The 23,507-nt window shown below is 40.6% G+C and overlaps 1 protein-coding gene across 2 annotated transcripts in view; it reads right to left on the reverse strand.

Annotated features, from left to right (window-relative positions):
• elp4 (elongator acetyltransferase complex subunit 4) overlaps positions 1–23,507 on the reverse strand; it is a 54,782-nt gene that overhangs the window by 18,319 nt on the left and 12,956 nt on the right. For both annotated transcript variants that reach the window (XM_080885849.1, XM_080885850.1), the window contains 4 exons: positions 20,749–20,833; positions 17,844–18,032; positions 14,492–14,600; positions 12,138–12,244 (listed from right to left, as the gene is read on the reverse strand). In XM_080885849.1, coding sequence (XP_080741975.1) covers positions 12,138–12,244; positions 14,492–14,600; positions 17,844–18,032; positions 20,749–20,833 — 490 coding nt within the window. The remainder of the gene's footprint in view (positions 1–12,137; positions 12,245–14,491; positions 14,601–17,843; positions 18,033–20,748; positions 20,834–23,507) is intronic.

Here is a 23,507-nt window from a genome sequence, read left to right on the forward strand (position 1 = left end):
TAGTAGCGGGGAAGCAGTCAAATCCTCTTTTAAAAAAAAGGACTTTCCTGAGGACTTGAGGACTCTTCTTGTGGTTTCATTTAATTAGCAGGTAAGCGCCACTGGTTTGAGGTTGCAGATTCAACTTCTGCACAAAAATCGCACTTCTGATGTCAAATTTAGCAAGATCAGAAAAGGGTTGATTAAATTAAACTCCAAAATTTTCGGAAAATGCTTTAATCCAGTGAAATCATGTACAGGAACGCTGACTGCTGAAAATGCAGTCAGGGAGCACAGATTAGCTACCACCAAATAGAAGACCACATAAATCAGTTTAACACAGTCCTTTGCCAGCTTCACGCTTGACTTTAATACAAGGAAGTACGAACAAAAAAATTGGAGGGAAATGAGGCATGGCTTCTTTATCACCTACCTCGTAGCCAATCAGACCCCTCCTGCCAGAGACATTGCTCTAATGGCTGATATCTATGGAAGCAGCCTATTACTGAATACTGCCTGTAATTAAGACAAGTCAGATTACACCGAGCCAGTGCATCTCCTCTGATATGTAGGCTGCCATTAAGGTCTGAATTGGTAATGCACTTGTCCGCCGCATTCAAAAAAGGGAAAAGGCCCATGTGGAAGGGGGGGAAAAAATCGACTGTAAAATATTGCGTGTCTACGGTAAGTGCTGAACGCATCCTCAAACATTACATGGGGTGATATGTGGGGCGTGGCTGGGATTTCACTTTAGCCTGCAGGCTGTTTGAAAAGGATGCCAGTAAGCCGCACACAACCCCTTTGGGTTGCAGATTGATTCCCACAGCAGTGCTACTTTGCCTGAGCACTTTTGTCCAGGCATCCAAATTAGTTCGTCTCATCTTTTTGGGGGGATGTGTGAGTCTGTGTGTGTAAGTGAAATGAGGTTCGGCGGTTGAGTTTAGCTTGAATGTTCGCCATGATTACAACTTCTTAAAACAGGCAGCAGCTTATAAGGTGCCAGGTCGACTTTGTGTCTGGAAGTAAATGAGGTGAGACGAGTGAATGCGAACGCTGTTAAGTTGGAAGCAAGGTCATGAATGTAGAAAGATGACAATCTTAAAAAGCTGACTATGATTAAAAAGAGGACTAGAGTACGGAAGCCTCCCACAAAAGAAACAGTGAATGAGAGGGACACAGAAGGAGGGACAGCGAGTGAGTATGAGAAGGAAAAGCACTTCTTTTTCTACACAAAGTGACTCTGCTAACACTCTATCTACTCGAATATTCACCACTACACTTGCTTTGATGCACTATTCCTCACTCATTCGAGCATGCAAACCCTCCTCTCGACACACACACTCTTCATCATAAAAATTTCCCTGCCTGTTAATATCTGTGCAAGTCTCCATGCCTCCACTCACACAAACACATACTAAGATGTAAAAAAATTTACTGTACTGATTTTGATTATAATTTTGCATTGCATACCTGCCTCCTTACAAGTCCTCTGTTGATTCAGAAAGCTCAAACGATGACTTTGTTTTTAAGAATATGCATTAAAGGAAACTGTGGACTTTGATGTTTATATAGATAAGGACATCGTGTATGATCTTTCCCCTTGTTGAAGGGAACAAGGTATTACTCATATGACTAAATGAAGTCACTGAGTAGGTGAAAAATGTATTATTTATTACAAAGTCCAAAAATATTGGCAATTATATCTTAGTGTACAAACAATCAAAAAGAACAAAAAACCTTTTGGACTTTCCAATTAAATTGAGGCGCTTGAGTTTCTTGCTTTTAATCTAAAACGTTTCATTACAAGTACTGAAACACAGTTTTCATGAAAACTAAATCAGTATTTTAAAAACTGTATAGTCCATGTACACATAAATCTAATGAAAGACTAAATTTAAGCACACCAATACATATATACACTCACACCCATTCGCAGAGGGTGATAAAGCAAGTGTACAGTACATGACACCCCCATTCAAATATTCTGTGTAAGTGAGCATACAACATCAGACCATCAGATCACTTCACTCTCCAAACATGAAGCCTTTAATAGATGTGGAACTGAATCTTTTCACACCACTGAGTCGCAACTCACACAGAAGAACAGCAGGCACAGGATGGCAGTGCAAAAAGAAAACAGAAACAAAAAAAACCCTAATAATAATTATATACACACACATATATATATATATATATATATATATATATATACATATACATATATATATATATATACACACACACACACGCACACACACACACATATATATATATGTACTTGTGGCACAGGGATCAAGCAGAAGTGTATTACATTCAATTAGACTCAGATAAATGTTTGCAGACTTGACAGAAAACACACTTGTCTGAAGAGGGGAGAAAAGATTCATAAGAATCCTCAGACTAACATATGGAGTAACCTTTGTGGCCTTCCGGGACTTAAGGGTGGTGGTATGGTTACGCGGGGGGGTCTAACGCTCCAAGGACTGTAGGCACGCTAGGGAGAGGTGAGCTGTCACCCCCCATTATGATCACTGCCTGTACCCATAAAGGGGGAGGGCTAGGAAGAGAGCAGGCAAAAAAAAAAAAAAACGAAAAAAAAAAACTGGTTCCTCTCTAACCGCCATCTAGAGCCATCCCTGGGCCTCAGAACCCTCGGACTACAACTGCCTCCTGGGAAACACTTGCACGCAAGTCCTTCTCATCCCTGGCTAGCGGTGGGGCATAATGTGTGCATGTGGGCAAAAGGAGGGGTTTGTGTGTGCTTAGTTGGGCTGTGTAAGCAGAATGTATGGATTTTGCGTAACAAAAAGAGACGACTGTGCATGTTTTCATAATTGGCTCAGAGTAAGAGAATACACTGTTATTCAGTTTGCCAAAAAACAGAGATGCAGAGAAATATAGTGCATTATGAAGCAACTCTCTTTCATTAAATGTAAACAGTAATTCAAGGGCTCAGTGTAATAAGAGTCCCAGTAGAAACACATTTGACAATCAGTAACTGACATAATTTGTATTTCTTAAAACATCTGGGATGCAGTGCAGCAAAATAAAACTGAAGCACAAATAAAACAAACAAAATGTTCATGTTTATTATAGTGCAATATTATGTGCTAGTGGACGAGTAGCTTGCCTCAGATTTGACCTTTTGCTGCCTTTTGTGTAAGTTTGGGTGAGCGCTGCTTCTGTGCATTCTGTTCCCCAGATCCCACTCCTAACACCCCTGTCACTCACCATCACTCATCATTGTTAGGGACAAAAGGAAAGTTTGGTTAAGCCACACACTGGAGTGCTCTCCCACCCAGTGTCCACCCCCCCACCCTCACACGTTCATGTATGTGTGTTAATACACATACAAGCACACACACAGACGCGCACAGATTTCATTTTTATTTTTACAAAATAAATATAAAACCTCTGAGTCACACATGCTGTCTAACTCACAAAAAGGGTCGCAAACTTTTCAGTGAAGCATCATCACCTTGCCCTCTAACTTTTCTTTTGAACTGCAAGCTGTCCTTCGAATGGCCCTCTGACTCATCTACTCTGTATAATTAAAGTCTATTCAGGGCTCTATACATGCCCTAACTATCCTCCATCATCTGACTGAGCCTTTCAATGGCCACCTGTGAACTCTGAAGGACAGGGACACTTGCCCTCGTAAAATTCATGAGCACCACTACATTCAGCAGCCGGCTAACTTCACTCAATGGCCAACACCACTTTAAACAACTCTGTGTTGACTGTTGGGCGAATCCTTTTTAAATGCAACCATATTCACAGTAGCAAGGGTTAAGTAGCTGCCATGATTAGCTGAAACAAATGCCTGTATAGTGTGCTCGGGGAAGGAAAAAGAAAGAGGATCAAGAGATCCAATTTGTTTTTGTCATTGAGGGATTGCAGACAGTGAAAGTAATTTGAAAAAAAGGCTAAGTGTCCAACTGATCTGGTATTTCTAAGCCTACTACTTTGTGATGCAAACAAATTAATGAGTAAATGATGTAAGCACATTCTTTATGTCCAGAATCTAGAAATGATGGATTTCTAATACCAAGACTGTTGGAGTAAGAATGGGAAAACGAGCTTTTAAAAAAATGTTGACGTTCGAAGAACAACATGATTAAGGGACCAAGTTTCTGCTACTGTATTACTATAGTTATTGCACAATAGCACAGATATGTAAGGCTGACTGCAAATCTTTGAGATTTCACCTGACTGAACAATATGGAATCTTAACACAAGGCCACATCACTACCATTAGTAATGATGTTTTGAGAAAATTTTAGCGACAAAATGAGATGTGTGACCAAAAAGAAGCCAGAAAATGGGTGAAGAATGACATCTTCAATGTAAAATACATTTTGAATTCATCGTTTGTTATCATTGAATGGCCTAAATGCGCAAACTGTTTGCTTGTCAAACTATTTCACAGGAAGATTAAACTGTTAACAAACTTCAAATTACCCGAAAATTAAAGGAGTCTCTGGGTTTTCAAATGTATTAATATTAAAACAGCATAGCACTACATCGGCACTGAGTGGACACATACACACACTCCTCCTCCTGACCCCCCAGGACACTGAGCGGTGAGAGTGTGGGAAAGTTATTTTTAGGACCCATGCAGACTGCCTTCCTGAGTTTGATGCTCCTGCTCCGGATCAACATTCCACCTTTGAACCACACCGACCATAGAGCCGTTTGTGCTCATGATGGCAATTTTAACGTTCTCTGCGGACCAACAGCAGGAAGGACACCGTTTCATTTAAAATGAGAAAGCCACTGCCTTTTGCATTTTTTTGTCCAACGATAATCATGGCAACAGTCTTTCTGTGCAAGTTTAGAAAGAACACGTTTTGAATGCAGAATATCTGTAATATTAAGTGTTTATATCTGGATTAATGCGTTTGAAAGTTCTGAAAGTACAAATTACCAAAATTTACCTCTTTTCAATTTTACATGCAAATTTTAAAACATACCCATTGCAGTTATTTATTCAGAGGTCTCTGAAATTAACCACTGAACATTTTTTATGCTGCTGGATGTATGTTTGTTTGGGGGGGTTGTTGTTGTATTTTTTAAAATCAGGATTGTGCCTGACTATGAGGAAAAGGAATATCAGAATTTACAGTGGCAAACTTGACACTCTTGCAAAGAGTTTTTAAGACTTGCACGGAAAGTACATAAACCTAAGGCAAAATTAGACAGAGTCTTTAAAAAGATAGGAAATAACAAAAAGTAAATAAAAATGAAGAAGCCACAGTGAAGACTTAGTTTATAAGCACCAGAGGGCCTATAATTCTCCAGTCACTACCATTATGTTAATACGAGCCCTTTTTGAACAGGCTTACACATACCCTATAGTGCCACAAGACCCCATGGATGCGGGGTGGCATACACGTTATAGCCTTTTTGCCTTTCTCTAATGGGAGCTGAAGACAACTAGGGCTACTTTAATCAGGTCTGAGTCCAATGTGGCCAGTCTAGTCTGATGGGGGCTGAGTGGTCCATGGACCATGTTAAGGGTTCACTGCTCACTGATGAAACAGCTTCACTTCCAGGATGAGTTCAAGCAGACCACACTCTTACTCAATCTGGCAGGAGGAGCACATATGCCTTGTTTTGTTTTGCTTTAATACTGTCTGTTTGAAAGAAAAGTTTTGGCGTTTTGTTGATATGGTATGGAGGGCAGCACATTTGGCTGCCCCAAATATTCTCGCACTGAGCTTTGACTTGGCTACAACAAACACAACTGCTACTGCTTTTTCTCCCTAGGTGCTGGACAATGAAAAAAAATGCTCATTTGGACTGTTTTAACCAGTGTCTTTAGTGATTTTCTGAACCTTGACCTTGCTTGCACAAGCACATCTTTAATAGCTTGGCAGACCACATATAGCACTACAGGGAGTAACATTTCCACTCCCACACATAAAACTCTGCTGATTTGTTGTGGCATTAGTGGAGTGGATTTGGTTGTAGGTTTGTGCTTGTCTTAATTAACACATTTATCAAAGGTCGCTATTTAATAAATACATAAACTTGTGCAGACAACCTGAATCGCACGGATGTCAAGTGCACCCAAAAACAAACAACCCCCCACACCTCTTCAGAAAAAAAAAAACTTGCACATTTTTGCAATCCACACACACACAAGACTCAGCCACGGTATGAGCTAGGCTTTTCAAAGACACATGCACATTTGCAGAATAGATAAAAACTCTGCTAAATAATAGATAACAATCTGATGTATGTTGAGAATATTGTTCAGCTGAGGGGTGCGATGGCGTGCTACTGACTGGCCTGCACCAAATTGTCTCTCTTGTTTTCATACACGCACAAACCATAAGCACACCTCATTCCCAAATGCAACAGAGGTTGATGTGCACCAAGGGAGGAAGTATAAATAATTCAACTGAAATATTATTCCAAGGGTACCATTCCCATCTGATCGTGATTCCCAAGCCACATGTGGGAATCACAAGCAGGTGTATGGAGTTTTCAGTGTCATTAATAGGTTCAGGAAATCCTGTAAGCCCACTGTTTCAGATTTCTTTTCTTATCCGACGAACCGTCATTATGATCTGCTATTGGAAGTAAATATTAAATGACTGGGTTCAGCTCTTTCTCCATTTCTGTTCTTCTCAGCATTGGCTTTTCTCTGATCTTTAACACTGGGCATTATTGGAGACTTGGGGAGTCTTATATACGATTAGGCATTGAATACAAACAACCATATAAACAAATGTAAAAATAAGGCCCTGAAGCTTGTTCTCTGTCGAATTCATTATGTATTTTACAATTCTTTCTTTCCGTCCCTTTTAGACGGTTTGGTGCCTCTGAGGAAAAGCCCTCATTTTAATTAGACCTGACCTGAGAATCACTTAACTGCTCCTCTCCGCTCATGCCTTCCCCCTCCTCTCCAAGTCTTCGCTCTGTTCCTCACATAGGTCCATTAACACCCTTCCCTTGGCACCCACAGGCTTCAACAGGGGGGCAGACGCAGGCGTTGTCTTAAAGACGTTTTGAGGACATGCCAAGAAACATTAACCTTCTCTATACACCTCCCTCGGACTCTTCAGTTTGTCTTCCCGTTCTTCTCAAGTCTTATTCTTTTCATCACTATCATTATCCTCTTAATATTATTTTCTGCTATCTTGTGGCTTTCCTCCAACGCACGGAAAAGTTAATTACTCACGTTCATGTCATGTGGGATGGAAGGTTTTTGGACAACTTGAGAAGTTTTGGGAGAGAGGAGTTGGTAGTGTCAGAGGTAAATATATAATATAGTGTAAAAAAAAGTTCAAATATGGTAGACTGCATTTTTAATAGCATTTATATATGGAGATTTAAATAATAGAAAAATCTAATCAAAAACAGATTTAGAGCAGTTCTAACAAGCTTGAAAGTCAATATTTGGTATGACCACATCCATCAACGCAGCTTGAATTCTCTTAGACAAGCTTTTTCTTTAAGTAGTCTTCAGGAATTGTTCTTCAGGCTTCTTGAAGGACATTCAAAACCTCCAACACCAGTGGCTGAAGGGCAGTCCCAAACATAACCGAGCCTCCACCATGTTTTACCATGTTTTACAAACAGCTGTCGACACTCCATGTTCTTCCTCTATCCTGAACTCCTTTACACATAATGACCACAGAAGTCTTTGCTGCATTTTTTGCCATTTCTCAAGGACACGACTTTCAGATACTGTTCGACTGCTGTAGATTTTTTAAATTTATTTTTTGGTCTGCTAGCTCTGTTGTTGTCCACTTGTCCAGTTTCCCAGATTTTTTAAAGGCACACTGCACACCATGCTGAGATATGTCATTTTCAGCTACTAGCTCTTAGAACTTCACCTTGTTGGTGAAAAAATATTATTTCATATGTGTCAAACGATTTTATCTTTGGAATTTTTTGTTGATTCAGCTAAAAAAAAATGGAAACAAATGAAATGTTGACAGGCAGCTAGTAACAATGTGACAAAAAATTCTATTTAAAATGAGTTCTTTGACAAGTTGTCTGTCATGTACGGACAAAACACTGTTTCATCCTTCTAATTCTAGTTAGGTTCCTTTTAGATGCTTGAATAAGTCATAGGTCAACATTAAGAGGCTGAATTAAAAGTATTTATGCTGAAAATAAGTGAAAAAGCAACCAAAGTCCAAAGAAAATCTGAAGCTATCATGTTTTTATTTAATTTAATAACTGTACAGTACTCTGTTTATACTAACCATTATCCTTAATGTAAATATGTAAGAAAAATTGTGTATGTTTCTGTTCTGTGTCCTGTTTGTTGTATATGTGTCTTTCTGGCTGCTGTTACAACCAAATTTCCCCTTGTGGGGCAATTAAAAGATTATTCTATTCTATTCTATTCTATTCTATTCTATTCTATTCTATTATCCTTCAAAGTAAATAGCAGAAATTAATATTAACTGTACCTTGATAGGTGACAGAAATGGTTAAGCCATTTCTAGTTGACCCTGAGGCTGGTTTGGACTGACACCTCAAAAAAGTGGTGTCATACAAATGAACCAGGATGTGCAATATTATTACACGTAAGAAACTGATGTAATCCCTATATTTTATATGACCTTTGTCGTCATGTGTCATCCTTTCTTCACCAGCTTCCTTTCACTGACTCCTTTCTCTTTATAATAATGCAAAATACTCTAAAAATATAACAGTTCTCAATGACATGAAACTTTTCCTATGTATACACTACACCGCCATAGCAAATGACTTGTCAGAGCAACAGACATCTCCGCATAGCATCTCTAATAGAGGACTAATTTGACATAAATCCTTGTCTTATGGCGTATTTGACCCCGTGACCTACCTCTGGCACCCCAGTACCCCACGGGCACACTGCCTGTCAGTTTAAAGGGTCAACCAAAGGTAAAGAGAATGTACTATCTACATTCTTCAGGGCTTCATCCTTAAAGCATCTTCCCTTGTGAAACCACTGACAGAAGCCTGTATTAGCTGAGTGGCTGGGAAAATTCTCACACACATTGCGTGTTTTCAGAAAGTGTCTAACAATTAAGGCGTGTCCGCATTTCCCAATACATATTTGCTTGTGCCATTGCATGAATGTCAATATCTGTATGTGTGTGAGAGCAAGTATTGTTTGTATATGTCTCTCTGAGTATGTGTTAATCTCTTAAACACCTAACACTCCTCTACCTGCTCAGACAGGGCCACGCGTTAATTCTGGCTTCAGGCGTCGTGGCTAATAACTGCTCATCAACCGCAGCTTGAACTCTGAGAAACATCATGAGCTATCGTGGTGACCTTAAAAAAAAGAACCAACAGAATACCGATTGAGGAATGGGGGAATTTATTTGCTAAAACCAAAACCCACCATTTAAAAAATAAAATCAAAACTAATAAATACAAGATCACTTTCTTATAAATAATCCCTGCACTCTGTGAGCTGGCAAACAAACACTTTCCGCATTCCAGAAATGTTAGGGGATATAAACATGAGTCAAACAGCAGTTAAGAAATTAGTTACCAGGACAAATCTATGTGTGGCTGGGGAGACATGCAGCTGCCTGACCGAGCTGGTGAGAAGGTAGCACTGTCAATCATCTGTCACTTTCCACCACCGCATCACAAATTAATCCAGATAGATGATAAATAGAAAGCTGCTGCATTCAGTGCCTTTCATATATGGAAAATGAGTCAACAGTTGAAAAAGGTACATAGCAACATGGATCTGTTGAAGACTGAGCAGTAGAGAAAATGTTGTATTACGTGGCTCCAGGCAGAAGAGTTGTAGCATGAGTAAATGAGTGATTAGCAGGGATGGTGTGGGCTGTCACACGTCAGACACCAGGCTTAAAATCCAGTCACCATCTTATGTGTCAATCAGCGGCCCACCGAGGCAGTTAACCAATAGGTCAAACACAGTATACACTGAGCAATGTATGTGTGAGATGCACACCAGTAGACATATATACCCATACTCTGCAACAGTGAAGGAAGAGCACGTGCATTCATACCTTTGTGACATTTCTAACTCAGATGATGTACAAATTAATGACAGCGAATCACAATGCCAGAGAACACAACACAAAGCACATAATTGGCTGATTTGATGCATGACTGGTGATACGATGTTCTCTGGAAAATTCCCTAACATATAGCAATGTCTCATAGGACTGTGACATTTTATATTAAGTACGATCTTGTGTCAACAAGTGCATCCATTTTACAATCCTTAAAAAAATCATAGGTGGATATTGCAGAAGTTTTAAGCATATGTTATAAAGACACCGATATGGAAACGATATATATAAATCTTATAAAGTTTGTATCTGTCTTGTGTGAAACTTATATGAAAAGCATACAAGAGTGAAAACAGATATAAGATCCCTTGAAAAATTATATAAATGAAACTTGTATGTTTTGGATACTTCCTAAAAGAATATATGAAAGTAATGAGAAAGTGGCCACTTTCATGAGTGAATCATATAAGCCTTATATGATTCACAATATTAAGTAAGCCAAATCTTATGTAAGTCTTTTATAAGTTTTTACTATTTCTTTTCCAAATGGGCAGCGCAAGAGTATGACTCCCACTCAGCAAAAAACTTCAATAAAGCTCCTTAAACAAGAAAGGCAGACAAAGCTTGGTCTTAACAATGTGCTGCTGGAATATATGACAGGGGATCCAGGCCCCACAGAGCTACTGGGATTCTCTAGGCCTCTGAACTCCTGGCCTGCCCAATACAGAGCCTAATTAAAAGACCATTTAGGATAACTACCTTGACTTTTACAAACATAATAAATCACTGGAGTGGTATGTTGGGGAAATCAGAGAAAGGAGGAGGGATTGGGTCAGACAGAAGAAAGGGTTGGAAGGGCAGTTAAGGCGGGCAAAAAAAATGAGAAAGGATTGACCATAAGATGGAGGGAAGTTTGGGGGTGGCACAGGCATTTCTCTCCTCCCCTACAAATCCTGGCTGAAACAATAGGAGTCACTAAGAGCCATGGACCAGAGGGTGTGATAAGGTAATGATAATGTAATGAGGACCAATCATGAGGCTGAGCTAAGAGGAGGGCCCCTTAATTTCTCTCTGGAATGGCAGCTCAGTGACAGACTGATTGCTCTGCCCGAGAGTGATCGTGCAAAAGAGAAAGAATATGATCAATCATACATCAAAATGAATGAAGAAAGAGGAAGCCCATACAATCACCTAGGTACACACAGTAAAATAAAATGCAATCCAAGAAAACATTTCCACTCTAAATTCTACATAATTTCTATTATTGATGGCACAGTGGTTGTTGGTATAGGTGGTGTATTGCACTTCATTACATCATTTTGCTCTCTTGTGTATATAATATACTGGATAAAATGTTAGAAACATTCACTAATACTCTAATTAATTTTAAGTCATACATGCAAATGCACTAATGGGTCTTTAGATGTCACACTGGAATTTCAAGCTATCTTACATATTAAGGTAATGTTGCTCCTTATTAGAGTAAGCACGTAATCTGAGAGCTTTTCTTTCTCTCTGCAAACCCTGTTTGTTGCTGTTGCCTCATTCTTGTGGCTGAAAAACAAAAGTACTGAGTGCTAAACTAATGCAGGGTCACATCCTTGGATCAGAGTCATGGCTGGTAACAAATTAATGCAATCCCAACATAAAAACATAGAAAACTACATAATTAACTGTCATAAGCAGCAGAAGCAGTATTGTGTATTTATGATTATAGATGGATTTTTCTCACTTTGTTGCCTCTTGGCATTACACTCAAATAACTGTGGTAGCAACAGAGTGTAATCAATAGCTTCTCCTTTGATTTTGTCACCCAATAGCAGACAAAAGTAAACAAAGGTTGGCAGAGATTCGCCTACGTGAGAGAGTTCTCATCTGCACGAAGCAAATGTAATCTTTCTTAATAAATAATTACTTTGTATCGAAATCGCTTTTGGTTTTAGGTTAATGGCTACAAGGCAAGTTACAATTAAAATAGACCAGGGAGGTAAAATCAGAGCAACTAAAAAATTCAAACATTTTTAAAAAAAGAAAGAAAAACAAAAAAAATCTGATGAGATATCACATTATACAGGGTTTAACGGGTGTAACCCTTGGAATACCGTCTTTTTAATGAATAGATCCTGGTTACGCTGAGTACCTTTGACAACATACCTCAATACTGAACTGTTTTCTCTTGAGCTTAAAAGCCAGGTCCTTGTGGTCAGGGAGTTGGCTCGCCAGACAGTTCAGGTAAGGTACTTGGCGTACGTGTAGCAGGCCTGTGAAAGGAAGAGGGAGCAGATTAAACCTGAAATACCACACAAAGTAAGAGCTTCCTTTACTTCTTCCTGCCTTACTACTTCATTTATTACAGAGCATGTGTATTTTATTTGACTGTGCCAACAGAAAACCCCATCGTGTTTCTCACACGTGCCATTTTTTATATAAACATAAAATAAGTGACAGAATTTTACAGATTTACTGAGTTACTACCAACTAGCAAGAAATTAACCTTCATTATTAAGCTCAATACCCCTATTTTGGAAGAATGCTGTTCCCCTGCACCTTTCAAGGTAACATTTTAGTATGTAGGCAGTAGCTGTATGAGAAGAGCTAATAAAAAATTGCTAGTGACCCCACGTTGACCTCAGCAAAAACTAATATTAAGTTTGATAAATCCATTCATAAATGCAAGTCTTCATGTCTTTACAGTATTTTAGTAACAGATTATATTTTTGAATGTTTCAAAGTTTTGCAATGGCTTTCAAATGTCTAACTGATCATTATAAGGTGAAGGATTTTTTAAAGTTTGGGGGTTTGTTTTGAAAATTTGCATCTGTACAAGAGGATTAAATTTAAGGCACAAATTAATTGTAAAATTACTAACAACTAAATCTGCAATAGAATATACTGAGTAAATGTCATTGGCAGACTGAAATGAAGAAGTATTTTGTTCACATATCTGCATGTTAGACTTTTCCTATGATTTGGAGTATGAGCGAATGAAAATTTGCCAACTTACACTGGGACATACTAGAACAATAAGGACACAAGACAAAAACGCAAGCTACGGATTCTTACAAAGTTTTGGTGGATTTTTTCCCCCCCACTCTTAGTCCTCAATTAATTCACCCCAGTTTTCTTAAAACTGGTTACATACTGTAAAAGTAGGGAGGTATAAATAAGTGTGAGAGAGAAAAGGAGTGATCGAGGGAGTAATGGAGAAAGGAAGACAGACATAAAAAGTGGGGGATGGTGGGTTCTCTCCTCTGTGCACTTGGGTGATTTCCCCTTGCCTGATTTGCAGTGACAGGCTTCCCAGCATGCTTTGAGCAGCCCTCAACTGCTGCCGCAAACACGCACGCGCCTCCGCACGCACACTCTCACACTCGTACCAGATGCGTTTGCACTCATGAGCACACATCAAAACAATTGTACACGTAAATGTATTTCATAACCCAACCAGAGATTCTCTGGCTGGTTGAACAGGGCAAACATATATTTGAACAAGGTGTGCAAACAATATTAACTGCAAATTAAAAAGAACGTTCTGTTTTGTTTTTGCAAAACAAAATCATTAAAAAAAATTATATATCCTCACACTCATGTTGCATGAGCTGAAAAGCCACCTGCCCTCACAATGCAGAGGAATGTGATCACTGCTGGGATGTGTGATCTAAATAAAACATGCTGTTGGATGAAAACAAAATCTGCCATTGAATGTTTTCAATCTCATCCCTTCATCTGTCACAACTAGGGCCGTCTAACACGAGGGGGGGTGGAGGGGGGGGTGAGAGGAAAAGCGCAAGAGCGAGTGGGAGAGTTCGAGAGGCACTGCTAAAAATACCCAACTCGCTTAAACTGACCTTTATGCGTGGAGGGTGTGATAGAGTGACAGAAAAGAGGAAAACATGCCGGAGAAAGAAGGAAAGATGAAACTGTACAGAAAAAGTGATGGTGAGGATGAGGAACGCAAACACAAACTACGGTGCCTGCCCTCCCTTCGTGTTTCCTTATTTCTTTCTCTCCAAGTGTCCCTTACCAGTGTCCTTTCCCCTACTGAAAGCCTTGCCCTCCATTTATTAGCAGAGCATGCTGGTCACGGAGACATTGACCGAGGGATAGAGCGATAGAGGCAGAGAGGAAGAGAGAGTGATGGTGAGAATATCGATTCCCCAGTGTTGGTCTGCTCTGCTCCAGAGCCTCAGGGGTATGGGACTGGGGATGAGAGTGGGCGAGGCAAGAGGGAGAGAGGCTCTGCTGGAGGGGGGAGGCAGGGATGGAGGGTGGGAGCAGTGGGTGCGAGGGAGAGGGGGTACAGCATGGCAGCTGAATCCCCCCCGGCCTGTCTACTGAGGAGCACGTCTGATTGAGCAGCAGCACACTAACGCGCACTGACAGTCTGGCCTGCAAGGGGGCTGCCCTGCCTCCATCCACAGCCCAGCCTCAGCCTTAATGCACTGCCTGTATGTATGTGTGTGTATTTGATGGAAAAGAGACAGAAAGATAAGCGTGTGTGTTCTTACCATGGTAGTCTTTGTAGAGAGGGTTGGTCTCTCTCTCAGAGCCTTTGAATGATTCTAAGGCTATGGCATTGTCACATAGCCTGGTAATGTTGCCCATTAGAGCCCGGTCCTGTAGGACAGAGACAGACCAAGATTGAGGGAGGGAGGGAGGGAGGGAGGGGGAAAGAGACACAGAACATTAACAGGTAATTAAAAGCCTCCTGACGGGCCATCAGAGTTTCAATTAAATTAGGTCATCATTTCCTGTGACCAGGTCATTTCTGCCCATGGCTTATGTGAATGTGATGAGGGATAGAAGGGAAAGTAGTGATGGGGCAAACAAATGGAGATAAACCTTACGTCATAGATTTGAAAAAAAGAGAGAAAGAAAAGCATGGGAAAATGTGCCACACTGTAAATATTTTATTTCATCAAATGTTTCACGAAAAAGCTTATAGCTGGATAGCTGGTGCACAAACTTAAACCTGCACCCAGCAGGGGAGGACTGGGGAGAAGTTTGAGAAGTAACATAGGCTTGGAGTGGATAGCTCCCCCTACTGGTTTGCTCAGTGACTTGACAATAAAGTGGACAAATTAGGGCTGAATACAGTAGAGAAAAAGAATGAGGAAGGAATATACAAAAGGGTGGAAGCAGAGGGTAAAAGAGTGAAAGGGAGGAAGAGAGAGGGACATTGGGACATAGGGGGAGAGGGAGTCCTGCATTATTAATCCCTTTGCCTCCTGAATCATTCACATCCTTCTCTCTGTGTTGGCTGCCACCGCCTAATGCAGTTTTCATGCCTTCATGTCTTTTCCCCACTCTTTCTTCTTCCTTTTCATTTTTGTCCTACTTTTAAAGTATGCATATCCTACCAGTCAGTACCACCAGCACTTACAGAGAATCTGAAGTCACTCGTGCAGCAATTACAGCCAATTCGAGAGTTTCGATAAGCATTATTCAACACATTATTAAAAACACTAATGGCACAATATGACTCAGTATCTGAGCAATAGCCCATGAAAAACTTTATCTGTACAAATCTGTTTAGAGGATTATAACTCTTCTGTGTGCACATAAATAGATAGATTAGATTCCTTATCAAGGAGTGATTTGTTTCAAACTTTCCACATAAAGCAGCTCAGTTTAATAGCAACAGGGCAGAATGAGGTCGGTAAGACACGCACATGCGCCTCAGCTTCTTGAGTTTTTAAAGCAATAAAAGAAATGCTCCCCTCTGCTGAATATAATTCTTTATATGTTATTTATAATTAATAAAGGGCTGTAACAAGACTCGTTTGAGTCTTGTAATTAAACTCTATGCTACCTCAATAAATTCAGATTAGGTCAGTGCAAATCCCCTGAAACCCTCAGCTTCAGCGGATGACCACTGTCTGACAAGTCACAGAGAGGGCCCAATGTTCACCTCATGCTGCAACATTACAGCTATTGTTGTTTTCATTTGGCTGTTTGACTCAATGGCATACAACTAATGCCACTGGGTATACATGTCATCAAGTAAACAATCTTATTAATATGATCCCAACTCAGTCTGAGTGAGTTAAAGATGACTTTCTGATGATCAAAAGTTGAACAAAATGAAAATATGAAATATTCTCTTGAAGATATGCAAAGAAATAAAGTCAGTAACAGGAGTTATTTTACAATTGAAAAAACTGCTCTGCTCTTCGGAATTACAAGAATAGGCAAGTGCTATATTCATAGGTAAGACTGCAGCTTATATAAATGGTGTAGAGGCTATGTGGACATCTTTCTGGACGAGCTGCAATATTTACGTCAATCAGGACAACGCGTTAGTCTGAGCACCAGGTGAGTATAGATGAGAGTATAGATGCATTATGGGGAAGACTGTGAACTTTACATTTGTGTGTGGGATGGGTGTGGTAGCAGGACCAAGTAAGATTGAGGGGAACCGGGCTAAGACGAGCTTAATTAATATTTCAGATGGATTGTAGCACTGGGCTGCTGTGAGTAGGCTTTCAGTGAGTTGTTCAGCTTCCCAAGCTGCTCAATAATGCATTGAGTATTGTAGGCTAGCAGCAGTGGGCTAGCTGGCCAAGACAATAGAGCCTTGGCCAGGTAGCCCATTGCTACTAGTCTAGACAGTTTTCCAAAGGCCATACCTTCTCCATTATAACTATTTAAGAAATGCTCTGGCACAAAGAAACTCTTCTACCATGTCAAACTAATTTCTGTTATCAGTTTGAAATGAGTAGGTTTTACACACCACTGCCTTCAAATGATTAATCACTTTACTGAGTGAATGAAATTCACATTAATTGTATAACTAAATTATATAACTAATAATAAGGTCACATAGCCCTAATTACCTCTATGTTGGCTTAGTTACTGAACACCTGATTCAGTCCAAAATCTCCTCTCCTGTTCTTCCCCAACTCATTCACTTCTCTCCCCAGGGTGGAGGAGGGGGAGGGGACAGATTAAGGGTTTGGAAGCTTGGCCAGAGTGGGACAGGGGGACCGCTCCCACCACAGCTGACATCTGCTAGTTAGCCACTCTACCTTTTTTTGACTAGGCCAAGGCCGCTGTGCAGTGAGCACATATAGGCCTGGAGCCAGAGCAAGTTATGACAACACAGCTGTTCTGTAAGTTACTGACCTATATCTCTGTATAAAAGGCTCAGAAATAACAGTGTTTTCATGCTCATGTGATTGAGTGAGTGAGTAAGAAAGTAGGGTGTTACAGTAAAAGAGTGGGCAGGTTGAAACATTTTGGCAGAAAGTCTCAGATGGCTTTTCTGGTGAGTGTGCTTCTGTGGTTGACTGTCTGGGGGAGGGCTGTGGTTTGCCATATGCCTCAGCAGATGACTCCATCTTCACACTGAGAGGCCAGACTGGACACAGGCGCATGCACGTGGACTCCCCCCAATTGCCTAACCACACCACCCACCTCCTCCCAAGATTTACACTTACAACTCGCAACTGCAAGGACTAATATTAGTAAGATAATAAAATACATACACAGGCTCACACTCTGCTTAAAACTCTAATTTTAAAAACAGCACCATAAACCCCCTCACAGATTCAAAGGCCTTTAAAATAAGTATGCAACTGACTGTGTTTGCTGCAAAAGCATGGCTTCCAGGAAGTGGCCTGAGTAATACCAAGGTGACACTGAACTACAGGGTCAGGAGGATGACACAGTACAAAAGACTTCATACTATGCACTCTACTAATAAAAAAGACATAATCAAATCAAGTTTAGAACATCCCACTGGAGGAAAGAGACACAAGAATAAATGTTTTTGCACGTCATAAAACTACCGACAAACCTCTTTCAAAAAGAGATTCTCAACTATGTTTAACTGTTTACACGTGTCAACCAGTGTTTTACCTGAATAAGATGAGAAGGAACAGTAACTACTGCAACTGACAGTGATGACCTCAGTAAGGCACGCAGTCCATAAAGGAAGGTAGTCAAGGCGTGGTTATGCATGGGGTCGTCGTGGCAACTTAGGTCATCATTCCACAAAGCTGACCCAAGAGAGTGAAGACCAACACGCAAGATATTACGAGACATGGACTATAAGATAAAACAAAAACAAAAGAGAAAAAAAACAGTGTCAGAAACACAGAAAATATTCAAGAAAGAGTCATGCAAATGTGTTTTATTTTACAGTACAGTCGAATGCAATAACACTGCTTCTGAACATTATCTGAGAACCGCTTTTAAATGATTTCAGTAAGCTGCTGTGGTCTTGGGTAGTATTCCCAAACTTTGGAAGAGAGAGAATGGACAGTCTGCTTACCAGCACAGACAATCCGAACACAGTGCCCAAACGTGACTGGACACAACTGCCCAATCACAGAAGCCATCTGACACACGCACAATGGACCTGTCAGACAGGCTTCCAATATGGCCGCCACCCAGAAACTCCAGCACATTCTTGGCACCACAGCGATGCGCTGCAGCCAAGGGGGCCTGGGTAAGGGTGGAGTGCCTTCCCTTGAAACCCCCCCACCTCACTACAAGAGATCAACGGTAACCCACTCTCATGGGCAAAGAAAAAAAGTGGCCAAACAGTGGTGGGATATATATATCACTGAAACTGAAAGAATGGAGGAGCCTGTCCAAAGTGTGAGAGTTTTTTAGCCTTTAGTACAATTGCCTTTTATTTGGGGTTTCGTAAGGATGGCTCCTAATTACTGAGGTGAGAGCCAAAAGTGATTAACAAAGTCTTGGCCTAAAATCTGCTCACTTTTTGCTTTTGTCCCCCAGTCTCTTCTCTTCTTTATCCCTCCCCCTCTATTTTCTCAACCCTCCCGAAATCTCCTCTGCCCCACTCCCTCCTGCTTCCTCTCCCGACAACATGACCTAAGCTTCATTTGGGTCTGGAGCAGAATCACAGGGATCTTAGAAAAATAAACCCCATTGTTTCTGGGAGCTTTTTTTACAGTCAACTCATGTTGACTCATGTTATTCACCACCAGTGCTTCATTTCTATACCTTACTATGCTTAAATATGAGTTTTATGTGCGCTTCCCTTAAGTCACTTTCTTTGTTGAGCAGTCTCTTCAATCACGGGTTTTGTGGGACACAGAATTAGAAATTTATTTCTGATCCAGGAGATTTTTTTTTCTCTTCTTTCTCTTTTTAAGTGCCCTTTCTCACTATCCCTCAGTCATGTCTGTCCCATCTGTAACAACTGAAAATAAAATAAATAATAACAACAAAGGTTGATCAAATGGACCAATACAGCAAGGCCGTGATGATCCATTTGGCAAAGTAAATCCATTGGGTATCCTTGTTGGTCTTCAGACAACAATTCTGACGGCTAAAGAACCAAATGGGACAGGCAAAAAAAAAAGAAAAAAAAGAAGAAATTTATTTCTATGTGCAGCCCAGCAGGGGGGAGCTGTGGTAACATCAGTGTTGCTGTGGCAACATTAGCAAGGGAGGCCAAACTTAACTCCTATAGTTAAGCCTATAGAAAAATCAGGGAACAATGCCAATAAGGTCCAGCCAGAAGCCAGCCATATAGACTACAACAAGCCTGGAACCCCGACCTAATCAGCCAGTGTTTGTGGAGGCTCACACAACTCAACGGAATCCACCAAAAACATGCACAGGGAGATTAATCAACATTGTAATCTGTTATTTACAATTTATATTAAACCATCACAATATGAGCAGTCTCCCAAAAGCAGATAAACGAATCAACATAAAGATGCATACACACTATCATCCATACTGGCCTTTTTTCTGTGTGTGCCCATGTCGCCCTGTGCTAGTCTGCATTCCTGGACTGTGCCAACAGCACATCGGGCGGCCACACTGCTTTAATGATGTCAGCAGTTAATCTGGTGTGTGATTGACAGCGCTTGGGGAGGGAAAGTGGGGGGTAGGGGAGGTAAATCTTGTGCGTGAGTGACAGGGGGGGAGAGGTGGCTCCAGGTGACAAGCAGAGGGGTCACAGAATGTAGGTGAATAAGGCGCACACATATGTGTGTGTTCATACATGCACATGCACGCACTGGATCACAAATAATAGAGTTTACATGCTTTTGTGTATGAACACTACTTATTAAGTATTGTTTTAAATTAACAGTAGGACATTTAATAAACAAGTATGGAAAGTGAGGTAGATAAGGCCACAAATGCTTCTGGCACTCTGAAGAGAACCGGTGATTATTCCGAAGATTTATGTCAAAGATAAGACACACAGCTGGGAACACACAGGTGAGGTCAACCTGAGCAGGTGAGAAAGAGGTAAACAGGCTCAAGTAGTGGTTGGGGGTCACAGATGCAGATCTAGTATCTCCCTCTGTGCTACTCCAGTGCTTGTAACAAACATTTATATGAACAATAGCTTGTAATTAAAAGTGAGCTTAAGACGTGGTATTTGTAACCTGGTACAGTTTCAGAGTTCAGCATCGTTGCCATACACTTACCATAAACAATAATGCACACGAAACATGGTTTAGGTTATATCACAGAGATTTGGATCACCCAGCACTGATAAGTGTTTCTTTGAACATTTTAAAGGCTGCAACTGGTTGAATGGGCAGAAAGGAGCAAATTTAAAACTGAAGGATCACCTGAAGTGGATCATATTTTTATTCGATTGTTTTGTTTACAGTTTTAGCCAAAAAAGTAAACCCATAGAGTTACATCTTTCTATGTGTATTAGATGTTTTTGTTGAAGGGACGGGCTGCAATAATTGAAAATACAAACTGTAATTGCTAAATCATCCATTTCCAGACTCTCAAATGAAACAGATATAATACTGGTTCTTACCATGGGGGTAGACAAATCAAAGCCTTCTCTGTGTATGACCTCTTGAAGGGACTTCAGCAATGCAGAGTAAGACTCAATCATGCGACTGGAGAGAGCACAGGGTAGGGCAGAAAGAATGGGAACAGTGAAGCAGACACCCAGAAAGAGAACACAAAAGGGTTATTTAATATATGTAAATTGTCACTGAGACTATTTTGATAAAACTGGGCCAAGCCTATCACCGCAGTAGTTTAATCGTCTATGACTGCAGCATGTTCTTCCTGACTGTGCTTTTCTGTAGCCACTGAAGCAGACAGATGATCCATATCAAGAGATCCAATTAATTTATTTGGTTGATTAAATTACAACATGACTGGTTCTCTGTCAGCTCCCTGAGGATCTGATTGTGCCGAGACAGACAGATAGACAGATGAGATGCGCATATGCACAAACATACGCACAGCAAAGATGATACGTGAGAAGGACAGGAGAATTAATGGGTTGATATCTAAAATTAACAGGGAACAGCATTTTGGGTTTAATCAGGGGTAAGATGTGCACCACTGCCAAAGGGCATACAGTGTTATCAGAGCAACATTTAGCAACAATCAAGGGACTTCCGTGTGTCTATAGGATGGCCGACAGGAATGTTAACCCCATCTTTTTACACAAGACCCTCCACTTAAGAACGCCCCACCATTGTAATGACCACTCTGTGGTAACTCACACTGGGCTGCTATGTCAGTTGTCAATTCGACCTGCAGGCTACAAAAGCTGATACACATAGATTGGTCACACGCCAATAGCCATGTATAAAGAACAGTAATACACACTCGTGTTGATTACACTTGGCCAAGTATATCCATGTACTCTATTTCAGTTATTCAACACAACAATGGTGCCTCCTGACCCCGCTGTGGCTAATGATAGAGCTGGCTTGGTGAAAGAGGGACACCTACCCTCCACGGCCTCTCTGCCCATGCCCCAGCTCTGAGGTAGGGGGCTGGGATGGTGTGACATGTAGTTGAGGAGGTTGCTACTGGTTGGCAGCCATTGTGAGAGGCAGCATTGTGTTTTAGCTACCCCTACTGAGCAGCCCTCATTCAGGTACCAAAAAGGTCTAGGTGCTTAGCTACAGGGGCTAGTGCGTCAGCTAATTAGGATCATGCACAGGGAAGCTTCTTTATCTCAGCGTTCCTATTTCAGCAAGGGAAGAAAAGAGGAGAGAACGGGGATGCTTGGTCTTAAACAACAGGATCTGTATCACCTAGAGAGCAATTTGTGCCAATTATGCCTTCAAGTGAAACGAAGCAATTTAACAGCTAGGGTATCAACATGGGGCTTTGGACACGTGCAAGGGGGAGTAGCCTGCTTATGAGTTTGTGTGGTACATGTGCGTGTGCAATGCACTGTGTATGTGAGCACATGCATGTGTGTTAATACCGGGGCGGGCTTGGGGCACAATGCTGCAGTGCAGGTGTAGTTTCCCGCTGTCAAAATGCCTGTGAGATCTATAACCCATTCAGACACTACAACAGCACCACTATGTCAGGCTTACTCAGATTCATCAGTGGACAAGATTTTTTTTTCTTTTATGTTTTTCCATTAGGCAATGTTGAGTTATAACAGCTAGTGGTGTCCACTTTACCATCCACACTTTTGAAAGTGAATGTTAACAAAATTCAGTGTATTGGGACAGTTGCTCTGCTAAAGAGTCTGTTTGCTGACATAAAAGAAGAGTGATACCATAAAGCCTCCTCCACATCCTCTGTGCTCCAGATTGCTATATTTACCCTGTGTGTGTGTGAGTGTGCCTTCGTGTGCACTTGTGTGTTCAGCAACACTCTTTGAGTAAAGAGCCTGCATGACCTCTGAACCCTAAGTACACTCAATGCAGGAGAAATCAAACAGACGCTGAGCAAACAAGGCCCTTATTTGAATAGACATACGCAACCTTTCCAAGAGCCTGAATGACTTGGGCCAGTGGCACGCTGCTCAGAACAGAAGACAAACCAGCCAGATTTTAATGAATTTGCATCAGTATATTTTTGAAAGTGGACATTTGACTCAAAAGTACAAAACAATGTGGATACTTTTGAGCAGGTATGTAAAAAGCACAAAAAAGCGATTTCAGCCTTACAGATATGACATTTTCGTATTTTGAAGAAAATCAATGAAAAGCATAAACTATTAATGCAAAATTTAGCAAGATGCATGCTTGCTTTGCTGCTATAACTAATGAAAACACATAAACTTGACTGATTTGGGGAATAACAGAAAATTAGGAAATATAATAATCATGTTTCATATAATTAATTCAATAGCAGTGGATCCTAGACTCAAAAAGGGACATATACATGATAAATTATGTTTTGTAAGCCATTAAAAAATATACTGTGTAAAATTATAGACATTAAAAAATGTAATCAAGAAAAGAGAATATAATGATTATTAATCAAATAACAAGGAAAGCAATTATACCTTGCAAGCCTAAAGTTTAATAATTTCCTACAAATCTTAACCAAAGGGAGAAACCTCAGTCCTCTCATACTCTCTTCTTTAATTCATGTGACAGTTACAATACAGTAATGTTACCTTAAAATGATGTTGGTCTGTTTGCATTGTACCTGTATTCTGTGAAAAATGCCATGTTTGCTTACCTGTGTTCTGTGGATGATGTCTTATTTGTATAACTGTGTTTTGTGGGTGGTGTCGTGCTTGTGTGCCTTTGTTCTGTGGATCGTGTCTCATTGGTTTCCATGTGTTCTGTTGATAGTGTC

This window comes from Rhamphochromis sp. 'chilingali', assembly GCF_963969265.1.
Source record: "Rhamphochromis sp. 'chilingali' genome assembly, chromosome: 6".
NCBI classification, from domain to species: Eukaryota; Metazoa; Chordata; class Actinopteri; order Cichliformes; family Cichlidae; genus Rhamphochromis; species Rhamphochromis sp. 'chilingali'.